Source organism: Diadema antillarum, unplaced genomic scaffold (assembly GCF_040938485.1).
Source record: "Diadema antillarum isolate AM-2024a unplaced genomic scaffold, OU_Dant_1.0 scf00000099, whole genome shotgun sequence".
Taxonomy (NCBI): Eukaryota; Metazoa; Echinodermata; class Echinoidea; order Diadematoida; family Diadematidae; genus Diadema; species Diadema antillarum.
Window position 1 is genome coordinate 1,262,955 of NW_027270988.1, and position 15,438 is coordinate 1,278,392.

The 15,438-nt window shown below is 39.5% G+C and overlaps 1 protein-coding gene across 1 annotated transcript in view; it reads right to left on the minus strand.

The window, feature by feature from the left end:
- Positions 1 to 7,009: 7,009 nt before the first annotated feature.
- Positions 7,010 to 15,438, minus strand: part of LOC139718695 (transcription elongation factor SPT5-like) — a 30,795-nt gene continuing 22,366 nt past the window's right edge. Inside the window, exons 16-24 of the mRNA XM_071630154.1 lie at positions 15,314 to 15,392; positions 14,676 to 14,777; positions 13,593 to 13,698; positions 12,611 to 12,738; positions 11,552 to 11,657; positions 9,797 to 10,017; positions 9,134 to 9,438; positions 8,223 to 8,318; positions 7,010 to 7,318 (exon numbers count right to left, since the gene is read on the minus strand). Coding sequence (XP_071486255.1) covers positions 7,172 to 7,318; positions 8,223 to 8,318; positions 9,134 to 9,438; positions 9,797 to 10,017; positions 11,552 to 11,657; positions 12,611 to 12,738; positions 13,593 to 13,698; positions 14,676 to 14,777; positions 15,314 to 15,392 — 1,290 coding nt within the window. The 3' untranslated portion in view covers positions 7,010 to 7,171. The remainder of the gene's footprint in view (positions 7,319 to 8,222; positions 8,319 to 9,133; positions 9,439 to 9,796; positions 10,018 to 11,551; positions 11,658 to 12,610; positions 12,739 to 13,592; positions 13,699 to 14,675; positions 14,778 to 15,313; positions 15,393 to 15,438) is intronic.

Here is a 15,438-nt window from a genome sequence, read left to right on the forward strand (position 1 = left end):
AACAAAACAGGGATTGTTAAACTGGATCCGAGGCTTTCACAACTCCATTCACCTTTCTCGAACGTATATCTCGGAAACCCTAATTACATCCTTCACTTCCGAAGCCTCCTACTGTTCCGAACCGTGATAAAGTGATAATGGTTTTATCCTCCGGTCAACAGGATTCGGTAAGCAACTATAGTTCTACGTCGATTATTTAGTCTGAAATTCGCAAGTGAGCGATTATCAGTTTTGTTGCACGCGAAGAGAACCCAATAGGAGTATAAATTGATGGAACAATTTTACCAGCACTGACCATTGTCTGAGTTCGTATTTTTCTGCTATACATAGTATCTATAATATCCACATGTTCTGGGATTTTGATTTTTTTTTAACTGTCAGTGTTATCATTTATATGAGCATGCATCTTAATTATGAACCATCCATGATGTTTAACCCTTAAAGGACGCACATCTTTGTCAATTACAACTTGATTGGGTTTTTAACGATGATAAACAGCCTTAATCTTATGCTTATATAGGTGAAAATAAGAACACTGTCCAGAGCCGGTGTGACAGAAGGGCACTATGATACGGGAAAATATCGCAGAACTCGCAAAGCTCTGCTATATACCAGCAACAGTTTATTGCTTTAATCATAAACCGGGTGCAAATGGGCCATCAATCTCTCACCCTATACAAAAATAAAACAACTTGAGGCGGATGTGAAGATCTCTCGAGTTTCTCTTGAAAAAGTACGACGGCATATATACGTGAAGGTCTGTGCCGCACCGGTTTACAAAATCACTGCGAAACTGCAAATTAAGTCATTACGAATTCATTTAAGCGATTGAAATCTGTTTTACTACAGTAAAATGAAATGTAAACGAAGAGCAGATATTTCCCTGAAATCGGATTCGAAACATAAAAAATCCATGTCATCTGATAATCGAAAATTGTTTGCTCACAATAAAACGCAACTACATAGCCTTATAAGTTTGGCATGAAGTAAGGCCCTATGGGAGGGGGATGCTATGGAACACAGAATAGGTGAGTTGATTTAGCCCCAAGTCTCTCGGAACCAATACGTGTTCGATTGGGTTCCACTGACACTTGCTCCTGCTACAAAATTGCTCCCATGAATATCTGCACGCTAAGCAACATCAAATTCTGTTCCAACCAATCCTCATGCACCTCAAACTAAACCTAAAACCCTATCACAGCCTCAACCCTATAATCCTACAACCTATATTCTCTATTAAAATTTGAAGGCAAAAACATCGGAACAATAATCATCATATCAGGGGCTGCGAATGTCGTGTCACCGTTCGATTATATAAGAAAGTCACACTTTGGATAAACTCCATTATACCGATGCCCCCCCCCCCCCCCCCCGTAAAAAAAAAATACAACGGAACCCTCTGCAATGATAATTTATCTTTAAAAGAAGTGAATCAATTCAAATACAAATCTAGGGTATAAAACTATAACTCATTCAGTTTGTCATTGCCCACATCTTACAGGAAACCCCATTCAATTTGCTTCAGTGGTCAAAGAGAAATGAGGAATTTTGTAGAGCGTGTCAGGAATCTCCTCCCTCCAAGTTCTGTCTATTGTGTTCACACACAAAAACATCGAAGTGCTAAACTTGGAAGAATCCGACTCATGACATGCTTTACAACATTCCACTTTTCTCTGTGATTGCTTAATCAAATTGAATGTTGTATCGTCAGTGATAAATTCTGCATTGTTTTCTGTGTTTGATTTACACTATAAAATCCAGTAAATTTTGGAATGATATCACCTCTCTTTTTAGAAAACAATCTTCCCGTCCAGGCACCAGAATAAGCAATTTTGTTTTGTTGTTGATGATGTTGTTAATGTTGTTGTTTTTTCTTTAATAGGGCCTACGTAGATCAACTGACTGTCTCTCCATGAATGCTAACCTACTCGCGACAAGCCCGTATAGGTTTTATCCGAAGAAGGAGGAGAAGAAGAAGAAGAAGAAGAAGAAAAAAAGAAGAAGAAAAAGAAGATCAAGAAGAAGAAGAAGAAGAAGGAGAAGAAGAAGAGGAAGAAGAAGAAGAAGAAGGAGGAGGAGGAGGAGAAAACGGAAGAAAAGAATTCAGAAGAGGAAGAGTCACACGAATGTAAGTTGTTCTGAGCCCTCTGCGGTAGAAGTCGTATAGTCACATTCGGTGTTTCGTCAGTCTCCCCGCCCAGTGGGGATCCAGGCGGGGCGCACAGGGCGCTCCCCCGCCCCCTTATTCTTTGTTGAAACAAAATAAATGAACTTTTGTTTTACGGAAATCCTGGATCCGCTCCCTCCAACAGATCGTACATAAACAATGATACATCATTCTACAGTGCTGTGAATACCAGCATTGCTAGCAGGTTGTCTCGGGGAATCAATGATTGGCTTAAACCTCATTGGTTCCTACCGCTAATCTCTTGGTTGACCCTATATTCCACCTTAACAAAACTTTCACCTTTCCACATTATTTTCATTTGTATATTTATTTATTCTAAGCAGGCATCTATTTGAGCACATCAAATTTTAATTCTCTTTTGTTTGTTTTGTTTATTAATTGATTGATCGATTTTATTTTTTATTTATTTACTTATTTTTGATTGATTTTTTTTGGGTGGGGGGTCTATTACAAGCAAACATCGACTCTTATACTTAAATGCAACACATTTTACCCATTGCCATAGTCAGCCTGACATAAGCTTGTGGTAGACATTATTTGCTCCTCAACCTTACACAATACATTGTACTGCCCGGTAATTTTCAAACACAGGTCAAACTGACAAAGTTTCAAAAATGGTATGATACGTTTTGTGTCATCATGCCTAGTACTCTCACAATAATTTCATTTTTTTATTTTTATCATTTTTTTTTTAATTTGTTGTGGTGGTGGCTTCACCAAATAGATCAAAGTAAGACAAACATAGAAGTATAGAATTAAGAGAAATAAACAGTATGTTCACTTTGCTAATAGAAATGAACTACATGTGAAGAGTTTGTTCGTATAAAAACCAATAAGTCCATTTTTTAAGATTTTGAAGTATGGTCTCTGTCATACAGTACAAAATAATATCTTTTAAATAATAAATTGATCACTACATATAAAGGTACATTTCTTAGGTTATGGTCAAAAGAAGCAAACATTTTCTTATTATTCTCTTTATTTTTCTTGACCTTTAATCGCAAATATCTCCATTTGGCAATATGGACTTATCGGTTTTTGCGAACAAACTCTTCATATTTTTCCTTACTCCAAAGCAATGGACAAAAATTACTTGAAAGAAAACCAATGCAATGTACTGGTACTCACACCCACAAACACTATCAAAGGGTGTGTTTGAGCGCTCTAAATCGAACCAAAGCATACCGTACTGAACTGCGCCAGTTTTGGAGCATTTGAGCGCTCTGTCGAGAAAGCATACCTCACAAGTTATTTTTAGAAAAAGGTCACGCTTGTTTGTAGCAAGAATGTCATTCACCTGGTGCTTGAACTACTTACAGCTGTTCTGAACAAAGAGAATGATGTCTTTGCATGGTGGCGTAAGCGCATAATGCGCACATGCTTTACACCGAACTTTTAGTACGCTTTGGTACGCTTTTGGAGCACATCGGGAAGTGGTCCACTTTTGGCTCAGTACAGTACGGTACAGTACACTTTAGGAGTGTTCGCACGCTCCTCTGTTGCGGGTACGGTATGGTACAGTTCGCTTTAGGAGAGAGCTCGAACACCCACATAATTACACACACACACACACACACACTCGTGTACTTACACACAAATGTGATTACTGTGTAGGTTTAGAGCGTATGGTTGAGTCTTTCAACACTTTAACTGACTGGTGTATATTGCACCTACTCCCCAGCACGTTTCACCAGACTGCAAATATGGAAAATCTGGGCACTGTTCAATGAAAAGTTATAATTGACTATATACTGTAGTTGATATCTATCATAAGTCTATGGCAGCATGTTTGGTAAGGATATACAGCTGTACACTGTAGTTGATTTCTATCATAAGATTTTTATCATAAGGCAGCCTGTGTGATAAGAAAATTTATAATCAATTACATCTCTTGATAAAACAGGGCCCTGAGCTACTATTTTTGTCATATCGAAGACAAAGTGACAAAGTAGAATAAAGAGAATTTAAATGCTGTTCATATATCACTATAAAGGAATGCATTCATTGCAATATGTCATAATTAGGAATAATAACAGGCACAGAAAAAAAACACACATTATTTTGTAATTGTTCACATATCCAGAACTACCAAGTCTCACGCATTCTGAGTGAGACTCAAGCATTTAGGGGTCGTCTCACGATCTCACGCATGGCACCCATTTTTCTCACGCATCAGGCAAAGTCTGCAATTTGGGCCCATAATAAGGAGCATATGTAGCTCATAGGATTAAAGTGATTGTTACAATTGAAGGTATATTTTCCTTTTGTCTTTCAAAATAACTAAAAACTAGTCACTTAAGTATGCACCTGATCGCATTAAGAGCTAAAAATTGAAAAAGCTCCCTACCGTGGGAGGTCACGGGGAACCCCTCCCACACCCTCGCTTGCGCGCACATTCGCTCGCCGAGATGCTGAGTTATGAACAACTCACTCATAATATTTTTTTGAACTTGGCATCCCTGGATATCACACAACAAACTCATTGGCAAAGAGAAAACAAATGTAAAAGATAGACACACAAGTGGAGAAAGAATACACTTGGATAGGAACTCTTGTGAAAAAAAAAGAAGATCTCATACGAGCTTTAATGCGCATTCATCAATTTGTTTCTTTCATTTGAGATAATATATTACAAAGCACAAGACAACCACAGAAACCAACTGTTTTGTGTCACACAAGCTCATGAATTGGATGAGGCTTTTAAAACTGAACTACGCATAAAGTCATCAAATGGTTCTACTAAAGGTACCGTATGTAGTAGCATTACATACATTATACTCAGTATGATACAACTCATCCACTTTCAGCAATTACAGTACACAAATGCAGAATCAAGCTACACCAGTTTCTGTACGAACTTTACAATAGGAGAAATTGCTTATTCTCTGTTTTTCTAATTCTTGGCAAATATGTAAAGGCGTAAAGAAGATTCCATCAAGCATAAAACTTGGACAAGATGAAAATATCAAACCAAAAAAACTTCAGCTATGAAATAACTTTACTTCCTGAAAGCATTGAAACAAAATTTGATGGCTATGTATCACTTTGAGGAAAATTTTACGACCAAAATAAATGGCAGCAATTCAAATACATAGCATACAGTGTAGATACAAGAGAGTAGAATCTTATTGTCACAGTATGACAGGGTAGGACAGTCCATTCTATAAAGAGGATCTAGAACAGATTGGAGACTGGACTACATGACGAGACCTGGTCTCAACTTTGACAAGCTCAACAAATGTAAGGTGCCGAGTACAGAAAAGATATAGTGGACTTAGAACTCCATAAACTGAAAGTAGCACGGGGGAAGCATGGTACAATCACAAAATGGATTGCATAACCTGTACTGTTGCCATGCCCCTGCGCAAGCCACAGCTCTAACTAAAGAGCATACACAAACATTGCATATATGGGACTATGTATGGAGAGTGCACATTGTGAGATCAAATACTAGTTTGTCCTTTGTTGACAACAGAGCAATATAAAGCAGACCCAAATCCCCAAAGCACCATCCTAAATCTTAACTGCAAATGTGTTTTTGATATTGATTTTAAAAACAATTTGAAGAAATTATGAAATCACACTGTAATTCTGACATCACAACAAAACTCAAACACAAAAATATGACAGGCATGGAAAATGACTACATTGGTCATTACACAGATTTTGCTGCTGTGTAGAGTTGAGGCAAAGCATCTATGCCACTTACTGTGTTTTCATTTATAAGTGTGGATGATCTGCCTTAAAAAAAAATAATAATAATAATTTGCTATTGTTGCTGTTGTTAGGATAATTACACTTACAGATTTCTGGTGGTTTTATCATTAATCAAACATAAATTAGACATACATTTGTCAGGAAACAAAATTCATTCAGAAATTTACAGACATGTTGATTGACACTTCTGTAAAATGTGCCACAAATAGAATGCTTAGAGCTAACATGCAAGGTAAAGGTAATCTTCAGTAACTGAAGTTAATTACAGAAATTCACAAATGCATTCATTCAAGATCGGCAAATGTATCTTCACAACTGAAAGTGAACCACAAAAACTGGTTTATCTCAATGGCTGCTGAAACCTGCTGTGTCCAGTGAAAAGTCCATAGTGATGTCAGAATCTCATCGGCAACTGATCAAGAAAGGAGAAAGTTGCCGAGAGATCACAGGATTGCCATGACCACAGATGTAAACAATTACATTTTCCATGATCCATATTTTGATTGAATGTCATTCACAAACACTTTTGTTTCTTCTTTTTAGGCTGCCTTTGTGGTATGCCCCAAAATCAAGTACACAATCTGTTGCCATAATGCCTAAAGGTCAGAGCTGGGGAGGGGACAAGGAAAACGGCGGTCACGTTAAACTGATATTTTGGATCTCAGGAGTGGTGGAAAGCTCAGTTTTTTGAGTGGTGGGGAAAGATGCTTCTTCTTTTCTTCAAACATGCTGAAAGAAAAGGGGGAAAAAATTGCCATATTCAGAACCTTGGGAGTGGTAGAAAGGCTTAACTTTTTGAGTGGAGGGGGAAAGTATTGAAATTTGAGTTTGTCTTTCTTCTTCAAATACGTAAAACAGAAAAAGAAAAAAGGAACTCCGGCACCCTTCGGGCGGAGGCATAAAAATCGACCCCCACTCCCAGCTGTTTCCAAGATACAGCTTCTGGTTAAGTGCTTGTCATTTTTGGCACACTGTGAAAATGCAGGTGATCATGGGAGGGGAAGAGGAGGAGATGTGGGGGGGGGGGGGGGGGGAGGAAGGAGGAGGAGGCCCAAGAGGTGGTATAAGATGCTGATGGATGCATGGGGAGATGGTCTGGGTCTTATTTGGTGTGGAGTTTGGTCAGCATCTTCAGCTTTTAGCACACTGTACAGAAACAGGTGATGAAGGAGATTTGAGGGGAGGATGAGGAAGAGGAGGAGGAGGAGGAGGAGGCCAAAGGGGGGTAAAGGACTTTGGTGGATCCATGGGGAGGGAGTCTGGGCCTTATTTGGTGTGGAGCTTGGCCAGTGTCTTCAGCTGGAGGATCTTGATGTCGGCCGCGCCAAGGTCCATCTTGACGATGCCGTCCTCCGCATCGATGTTGATCAGGGTGCCGGTGCTCTCCCGGTCCTCGCCGATGATGACCTTGACCTGAAAGACAACCATACAAGGAGATAAGGTCACATCCAGGGAAATTACTGACAAATACATACTGACAGCTTTTTGTAGTCTGCTACTATTGGTCACCCCCCCTCCAGATCTCGGATGTTGACCGCGCGATCGCGATGAAAATTGGCACACACATTGCCTATGATGTAATCTAAAGTACCACGAAGTTAGATTACAAAAATAAAAAATCATTTATGCTAAATTATGCTAATTTATGCATAATGATGCATGAAATCAGACAATTTGGTATAAATCACTAAATAAAGCTCAAATTGGGCACATTTTTTGTGTAAATATTCTTTTTAGTGTCTTGAACAAATATAAGAGAAAAAAAATTGTGCCATCAGAAAAAATTTCTTAGGTATTTTATTGTTTTTTGAATTTCTTATGTATTTCTTTGTTTTTTCAACTTTATGTGTTTTTCATTGTTTTTTCGATGAAATTTGTCCGCGACATTGTTCCGAACAAGAAAATATGTTACTAATTGATTTTAATCAATAAAACCCCCAAATAATCATGCTTTTATGAAATTTGCCTGTAAGCACAGTTTGCATTGAAATTCTACACGAATTCACGTTTTTGAGTAATTTTTGGTCTGACATGCACGTACATATTTATGCGCAACTTCGGAACCGCGCGCCCGGGCATCGCAAATTTGGTGTCAAAAGATGCGGGAGACTCGAAAGAAAAAAGTCATCACATAACAAGAGGTAACATTTGTTCTTGATTATTTTGGGTAGTTTTAAGGCTTCGTTAATGAGATTACTGTCATTTCCATGCATGAAATAAATGGGAAAATGTGAGAGCATGACTTTATCAACTTGCTGATTCGGATATTCATAAAACGACTGGTCAAGTACCAGGATGGACAGCGGGGGTAACTTACCCGGTCAGTCTTGGAGGGCATGACTGGCTCGAGATGCTGGGCCTGGACATTGACCACTCGTTCCTCCTTCAGCAGGAAGACAGAGCACAGAGGTCCCTAGGAAACAGACCAACAAGTTACAATAGTTGTTACAAGCTACTGAAATCCTTGCATCTGATTGGCTGAGAGCAAATTTGTCACATAAATGTGGCAGTTGTCACTGATGAAAAGTTTTATGAATCGGCACCCAGGTGTACTACTTAATGAAGTATGGGTACTACATGGTAATACTTTTTATTTTTAATTTCTTTAGTATATCCCAGACACGTAACAATGAAGCATAATGTACATGAATCAATCTATACGAGCAAACTGTAAGAAAAGGTGGATCATAATCTCAACCGTACTGAATCCTCTTTCATCACCACTTATTGGAATTTCCCACTTAACAGATATCTATGAAGTTCATTAGATTGACTCTTCAATTTCATTCAACAATTGTTAGTGTTGATACATATACAAACCAAATTTGGTGTAAAGAAAACTACAAAGTATCTTAGATTGTTTATCATTTTCTGTAGAGTGTTGAATGAATGTCGTCCGATTTGAAGTTCCACAGAATGTTGATTTCATGTCAATACCACATATGAACATACATATGTCTTCTGCAACACTGGTGGTTCACCTGCCTACCTATGCAAGAAAATGATGCTAGCCCCTGTGGTTGGCCCCAGGTAGCTAGCAATGGTCAGCAAACAGTATCAACCACACACATTGTGCCAAACAAAGTAAAAGAAGGAGAAGAAGTAGGAGCTAACTGGTTGCATCACACATGTGACTATGATTACTGCAACCATTGACATTTGGAATGATTGTTAGTGATTCGTACACAGGGTAAAGATTCACTATGCCTCTTGGCCACACCCTCTTACCTGCAAGCCTCTAATCACGCCCTCCTTGAGGATCAGGGAGGGGTCATCGGAGTCTGTGATCTTGACGACGATGTCGGTGGTGTGCCAGTCGGACTGGGAGGGGTGCATGGCATCGCCCCCAGGGGTGTGCGGGTTGTAGCCCAGTGGGGAAGGGGCCATGGGAGTCATGGCATAACCAGAGGGGCTGGGGCTCGCCTGGAAGCTGTTTGGCGATGGGGTGTGGTAGGTACCCGAGGGGGACGGGGAAGGCTGATATGATCCAGGACTTGGTGCTGGCTGGAAACTACTTGAAGGGCTGGGTGTGGCTGGACAGAAAAAAAGAGATATATTAAAAAATTGATGAAAATGCACAAAAACAACAACAACAACAAAACCAACAAGTTTGGATACTTGTAAACAAAAAGAAAATGAAAACTGGACTATAAGGATCTCATATCATTGGCTGATTAAAAATATTGAGGAGACAATACAAGAAAGAAACAACAACAAACAATGAGAAATCTAAATAGAACCTACAATAATGTGCACAATGGAAATTGAACTTCAAAGAAAGACGTCATTTAGGCTAAAGAGTATGTATGCGACAGTCACTGAAATGCACCAGAAAATCTGTATGAATGAACACAGCAAAAAAGAAGAGAAGTTTCGGCAGGGAGAACTTACCTTGAAAGCTCCCAGGGGAAGGTGACTGTGTCTGGGCATAGGGTGAGTAGGAGGACTCGCTCCCATACATTCCTGATGCACTGTTGGGTGTGGCAGGGGTGTAAGGACCCTGACCGGGCGACTGAGGTTCCCCTGAGTAGCCCGGTGTGCCTGGGGTGGTGGAGCCATAGGGCTGGGGGGAGGGTGACGACTCGTCAAAGCTGTAATCGTAGTCGCTGTTCCTGTAAGTTATTTTTTTTTTTTTTTTCGAAAGGGGAGAGCCAATGATGAGAGTGACAAATGAGTGCAAACCATTCAAATTTTATCCCCTGTGAAAAAACTAATATTCACAGATGTTTCTTTTGTTGTTGTTTGTGTCAACATTAAAGGTTTCCTATCCACTTCAATTCAATTCAATATGGTTTATTGTGCAAATATAAAATAACAATCCAGCAGCTCGAAGGCTGATACGGTTGCTTTACATCAGATTCATCAATGAAACTAAAATGACACTGATAATAAAAACATACATGAGAATAAAATATGTGATATTATACACATCAGACCTGAGCATCAGTAATGGGAGAGGTGAGAGTATTGCACAAAAATGTGATACCTGATGTATGTATGACAAACTTTACACAACAGACTTTCCAGCATGCCTTTCAGATTATATACAGAGCAAGTGAAGCAACAACCCAACTTATGCAGTATGCTAGATGTCAGAGACAAATGCATGCAAACCATTCACGTTCTCTGAGTAAAAGCTGATATTTGCAAATATTTCTCCTGGGTTTCTTTGTTGTTTGCATGAACATAGATGGTTTTAATATCAGACATGTGATTCCTGATGACTGTATTGTAAACTTTCAAGCACACGTCTCAGCTAACACTGCATTTGTGCTTCAAAAGCGTGACTTCAAGAACATAACTTTTTAGCCTCAGCCCGTTCTTCTTTGTTAATGCACTCATTTTGCAATTTTTCGTCAGTCAGTGCATGCATTTGAATACTGGTACTGAACAAGAGAATATCTCCCAGGTTAGTTCAACAAACATTAGTGTTCATAAACATACACACTAATGTTAGACCTTTTAAGCCCCAGTCACACAGACATCCCTGGATCTGATCCGGGGTGATCCGAGGAGAGATCCATGTTGACGCCTTGGACATCCGTGTATGTCTGTGTAGATCCAGGGACATCCGGGAGGCCAACACGGCAACTTTTGGAGGTCAAAAACATCTGGCATCATCCGGGGATAGCCGTGTTGGCACAGCAAGCCAGGATGGTCCGTGAGGCTGCCGTGTAGCTGCCGTGTTGATCCGTGTAGCTGCCGTGTTGATCCGTGTAGATGCCGTGTTTGTCCGTGTAGACGCCGCGCTCTTCCTGCCTTATCCGTGTAGCTGCCGTGTTGATACCGTGTGTACAGTCATATCAACGCTCGTTGACACTTCATCGAGGTCGAAACTATCCCGGATCTCCCCAGATCACCGTGTAGATCCTTGAGGATCCGTGTTTATATGTGACTGGGGCGCAAAGTCATTCCACAATGTTCGTAGTAAATATCAATGGAGGAGAACAGGTAAGCACAACCTTTGCACTGGCAGCAAATACATAATACCTTTGATAATGACTTATCTTTAAAAACATGTCCTTGAAGGACTGAGAGTCATCATATCAACAGTACTACAACAGAAAACAACAGATCAAAACAAACAAACAAACAAACAAACATAGTTACAACTGTTGCCAAAGAGACTAATTTTTCTCTACTTACCTCATTGGAGTGTTGGGTGCCGTAGGATCCCAGGCTCCTGACCGCGAGGGCGTCATACTACCGTCGTGTGAAGGCGTCATGGAACCGTAATGAGGCGTCCTGCTACCTGTAGATGGCAAAAGGCAGTCACCGATATAAAGCAAAACGTTATCAGGTCTGCCAACATTCCCGCATCCAAGTCGGGGAGATTCCACTCAGCAATCAGGGAGATATCTGTGTTTTACATGCATTTCAATGGGCAAAAATAATTCCCAAATCAGGGAGATTTTGATATTCTCTTATTCAGACATGAACAGAGTTGAAAATTTTCAGGGAGACTCCTGCAGAATCAGGGAGACTTGGCAGTTCTGCATTATCACAGGATTTCCCCTTTTGCAAATTCTCTCCAAGTCCAACAGATAAAGTTGGTGCCATGGGAAACTCATCTACTATTAATTTTCAAAGATAAATGAAATGAAGCCCTTATTTGTTATGAAGAGATAATTTTTTTCTTTGCAGTTCCCATTATTTTCTCTGAGTGCCTTTTCAGCAACCTCAAACAGTCCCAGAGTTACTTATAACAAAACAAAATATTGCATGGACATTTGAATCGCTGATGAATTGCTTGCATCATAATGTGTCTCTTCTGGTAGAGTGAACCTACATGACTGTCTGTTCACAGGTTCCAAATATGTTTAACTAATGAGTGTTTTCAAGTTCGTGTGTCCCTTGAATTGCAAACTCTGAAAATACACTCTGGTGAATTGTAGAGGTAGGTAATTTAGACCTTTCCCCAGAATAATAGAACTTGAAACTTCTTTATGATAGGAAGGAAAACAATACTATAGATTTCCAGTGAATTTATTCGAACCCTGAAAATAGCCTGTTATTCTCGGTACAAAAGAGGAGCAATCAGTGTAGTCTCAAGTGACAATGGGTTAGTTTTTTTTCAAAATCACTGGAATACATAACTCTGATAATTTCATAAAAGATGTTGGAAGACATTATTCTTCAATAATGCACAATTTTGTGAAGTTTAAAAAAGGGATATACGACCCTGAACTGCTGCACTGTACTCACCATCATGGACTGGTGTCTGGGAGCCATACATAGGTGTCTTTGAGCCTGCTCCGTACATGGGCGTCTGAGATCCGTACATGGGTGTGTTGCGACTGTAAGCTGTTGTCATCCCGCTACGAAGCTGAGAGCTGCATACATGACATAACCAAAAGAGTATGAATTGATGAAACCTCCTTTGGATACCTTATACATTTCACACTGGACAGACCTTTGCAAAACTAACATGTCAAAATATTGCCTTTTGGAACACACATGCACTGAATACTGTACGAGCTGAAATTTTCGCGGTAGTTTTATTTTCGAGAATTTCACGAATCGCCTTTGAACCGCGAAAATAATAACACGCGAAAATAACAACGCACCAATAACTAAGTTCAGTTAGACCCTCGCAACTGCGAAATTAACAACACGCCAAAATGTCCTCCAAGTAGCAATTTGCGAAAATATCTGTACGCGAAATTTTCAGCTCGTACAGTATTGCCTATATGGTGGGAAACTGCAGTTTCCTTCTACATATATGAGCTGATATCGTTCTGACCCTGTGGTTCTTATTCGGGAATTTAAACTCCTGTTGAAATGTCTTTCCAAGTCTGCTTTCATTGATATCAAACTTCAAACATATTTGACATACAGCTTATAATGTCAACTGCCTGAGTGTCTACATTACATTCAACACACAAGTCACACATGCCTACTCATTATCCAATTTGCCAAAGATCGCTTTACTGCATGAGCTGTTATTTTTGTGAGGGTTAAATTTTCTTGAATTTTGCCGATCACTTTTGGACCACGAATCTAATAACATGTGAAAATGTTGTCATGCGCCAGGATAATAGTGCACTTACGTTAAGTTGTCAATTTGCAAAAGCAACGTCTCGAGAAAATGTCTCTGATCTCCTCATTTGCGGAAATATATGTACGCAAAAATAACAGCTTATACAGTAGCACAACCTCTCAACGTCACTGATTGTGTATTACTCACCCAACGATGTTCATACGAGTTCTGTCCACATTAATTGTCTTACACGTTGCATGAAGCTCAATACGCGCCGTAGACTCTGTTGCATCCTTGACAATACCAATGTGACCTACGCCATGGAGAGAGTAATGCACACCATGCATATCGTCAATGGGGTGACAAGACCTCGTATCTCAAAAATGTCAAAATTTTTTTTTTTGGCTTAATGGTCAAATAATGGGTCAAGTGATGTCTTGGCCAAATCCCAACTTTCTTACTCCAAAAATGAAGCCACCATGACATGTCAAAGGAAAGGCTTTCCCATTCACTACAGTGCTTTGGCCGCCATGTTTTTTTGCTCTCCTGAACATTTGTCATTTTTGAGATACGTGGTCTTGTCACCCCAGCGACGATATCTCAATTTAGCTATTTCTGCACAAATAATGGGGAATTTAACATTATGTGATGTTAGAGAATGAATAGAACAAAGATGCCACATTAAAAGACATTGGGACAAGCTGATTTTTAAGGTTTTGTTCAAAATATTTCGATGAAAGGTATACATTGCCTAAACTTGATATTGACAAGTATTGTTTAACATGGATTACAGTTTCCCCCTTTCTGGAGGAGGCAAGTCAAATGCTTTTTCATAATGCCAGTAAAAAAGAAAAAAAATATATATTTTGGTTTCAAGTCATACACAGTATCTAGTATTAATTAGGTTCAATTTTGATCACGAATGACAGGCATAAGATCTTTGAGGTGTTATGAATTCCCCATACTTACATATTATTTCAATCTGGACACTTTTCTCAGGTGGTCACCATTAATGCTCACAAAATAACACTAGGCTACATATTGATCATTAACCTGCAGTCTGTCTTGGTGATTCAGCTCTCTAAAAAATATTTGAATTTTTAACCCTTTGCGCACCAGAGACTTTGGACAGTGTGTACAATACAGTGGGGTTTTCTGAGCCAATCAGCACTCAGAGCACACAAGGGGTTAATTGGAAATGTGTAAATTTATCATTTTAAGAGCATCATGGCATGTTACAGCTTCCCTGCTAATGTCACAGAGAGCTTAAGACAATAGATATCAACTGACCTTTAAATGGTCCTTTGGTGATGCGGACTGTCTGACCAATCATGTCGCGGTCTCGTCCGACACGCCCCCGTCCACGCCCACCAGGGCCCCCAGCAGGCTGAGCTGAAGGTGGGAAAAGAGTTAAGTATTACATCATTAGATATAGAATATTAACGCACACTGCTATCTTGAAAAAAACTTGGAAAATCAATCTTTAGTCAAGGGTGGAAGGTATTTGTTCCAAAGCTTCGTGAAATTTCAGTCTACTACATGCCTTAGGATTGACTGGTTACTTTGCATACTCTTTCATAATCATGCACCAATTACCATGGCTTACGTGTGTGAGACAAAACCAAACCAAAAAAAAAAAAAATGTGTGAGACAAAACCACTAAGGTAAATACACTGACAAATGCTGACAAATACTGACAATCTAATGCAAATGAAACAGTTTAACCTACTCACTTTCCTCCAAATAAAAACCTACGCAAAACAAAAAGCTAAACCCCACCCAAAATAAGCCAAATCAAAATAAAAGAATTCAAGGCAACCTACAAACAACAACCAAACAAGCAAACAAGACAAGACATACCAAATCAAATCACATCAAAAATGGAAGAAAACAAAACAAAACAAAATTGCCAGTTTGAGAAAACTTACGGCCTGAGCTGGGATGCATCGGGCTTGAGATGCGAGGACTCATCGGGGTGTAGCCTGGACTGAAACCCACGTCAGCTTTCTGTGGGGACAAACACATAAGCAGCACACAAATTGTGATTTGAGCT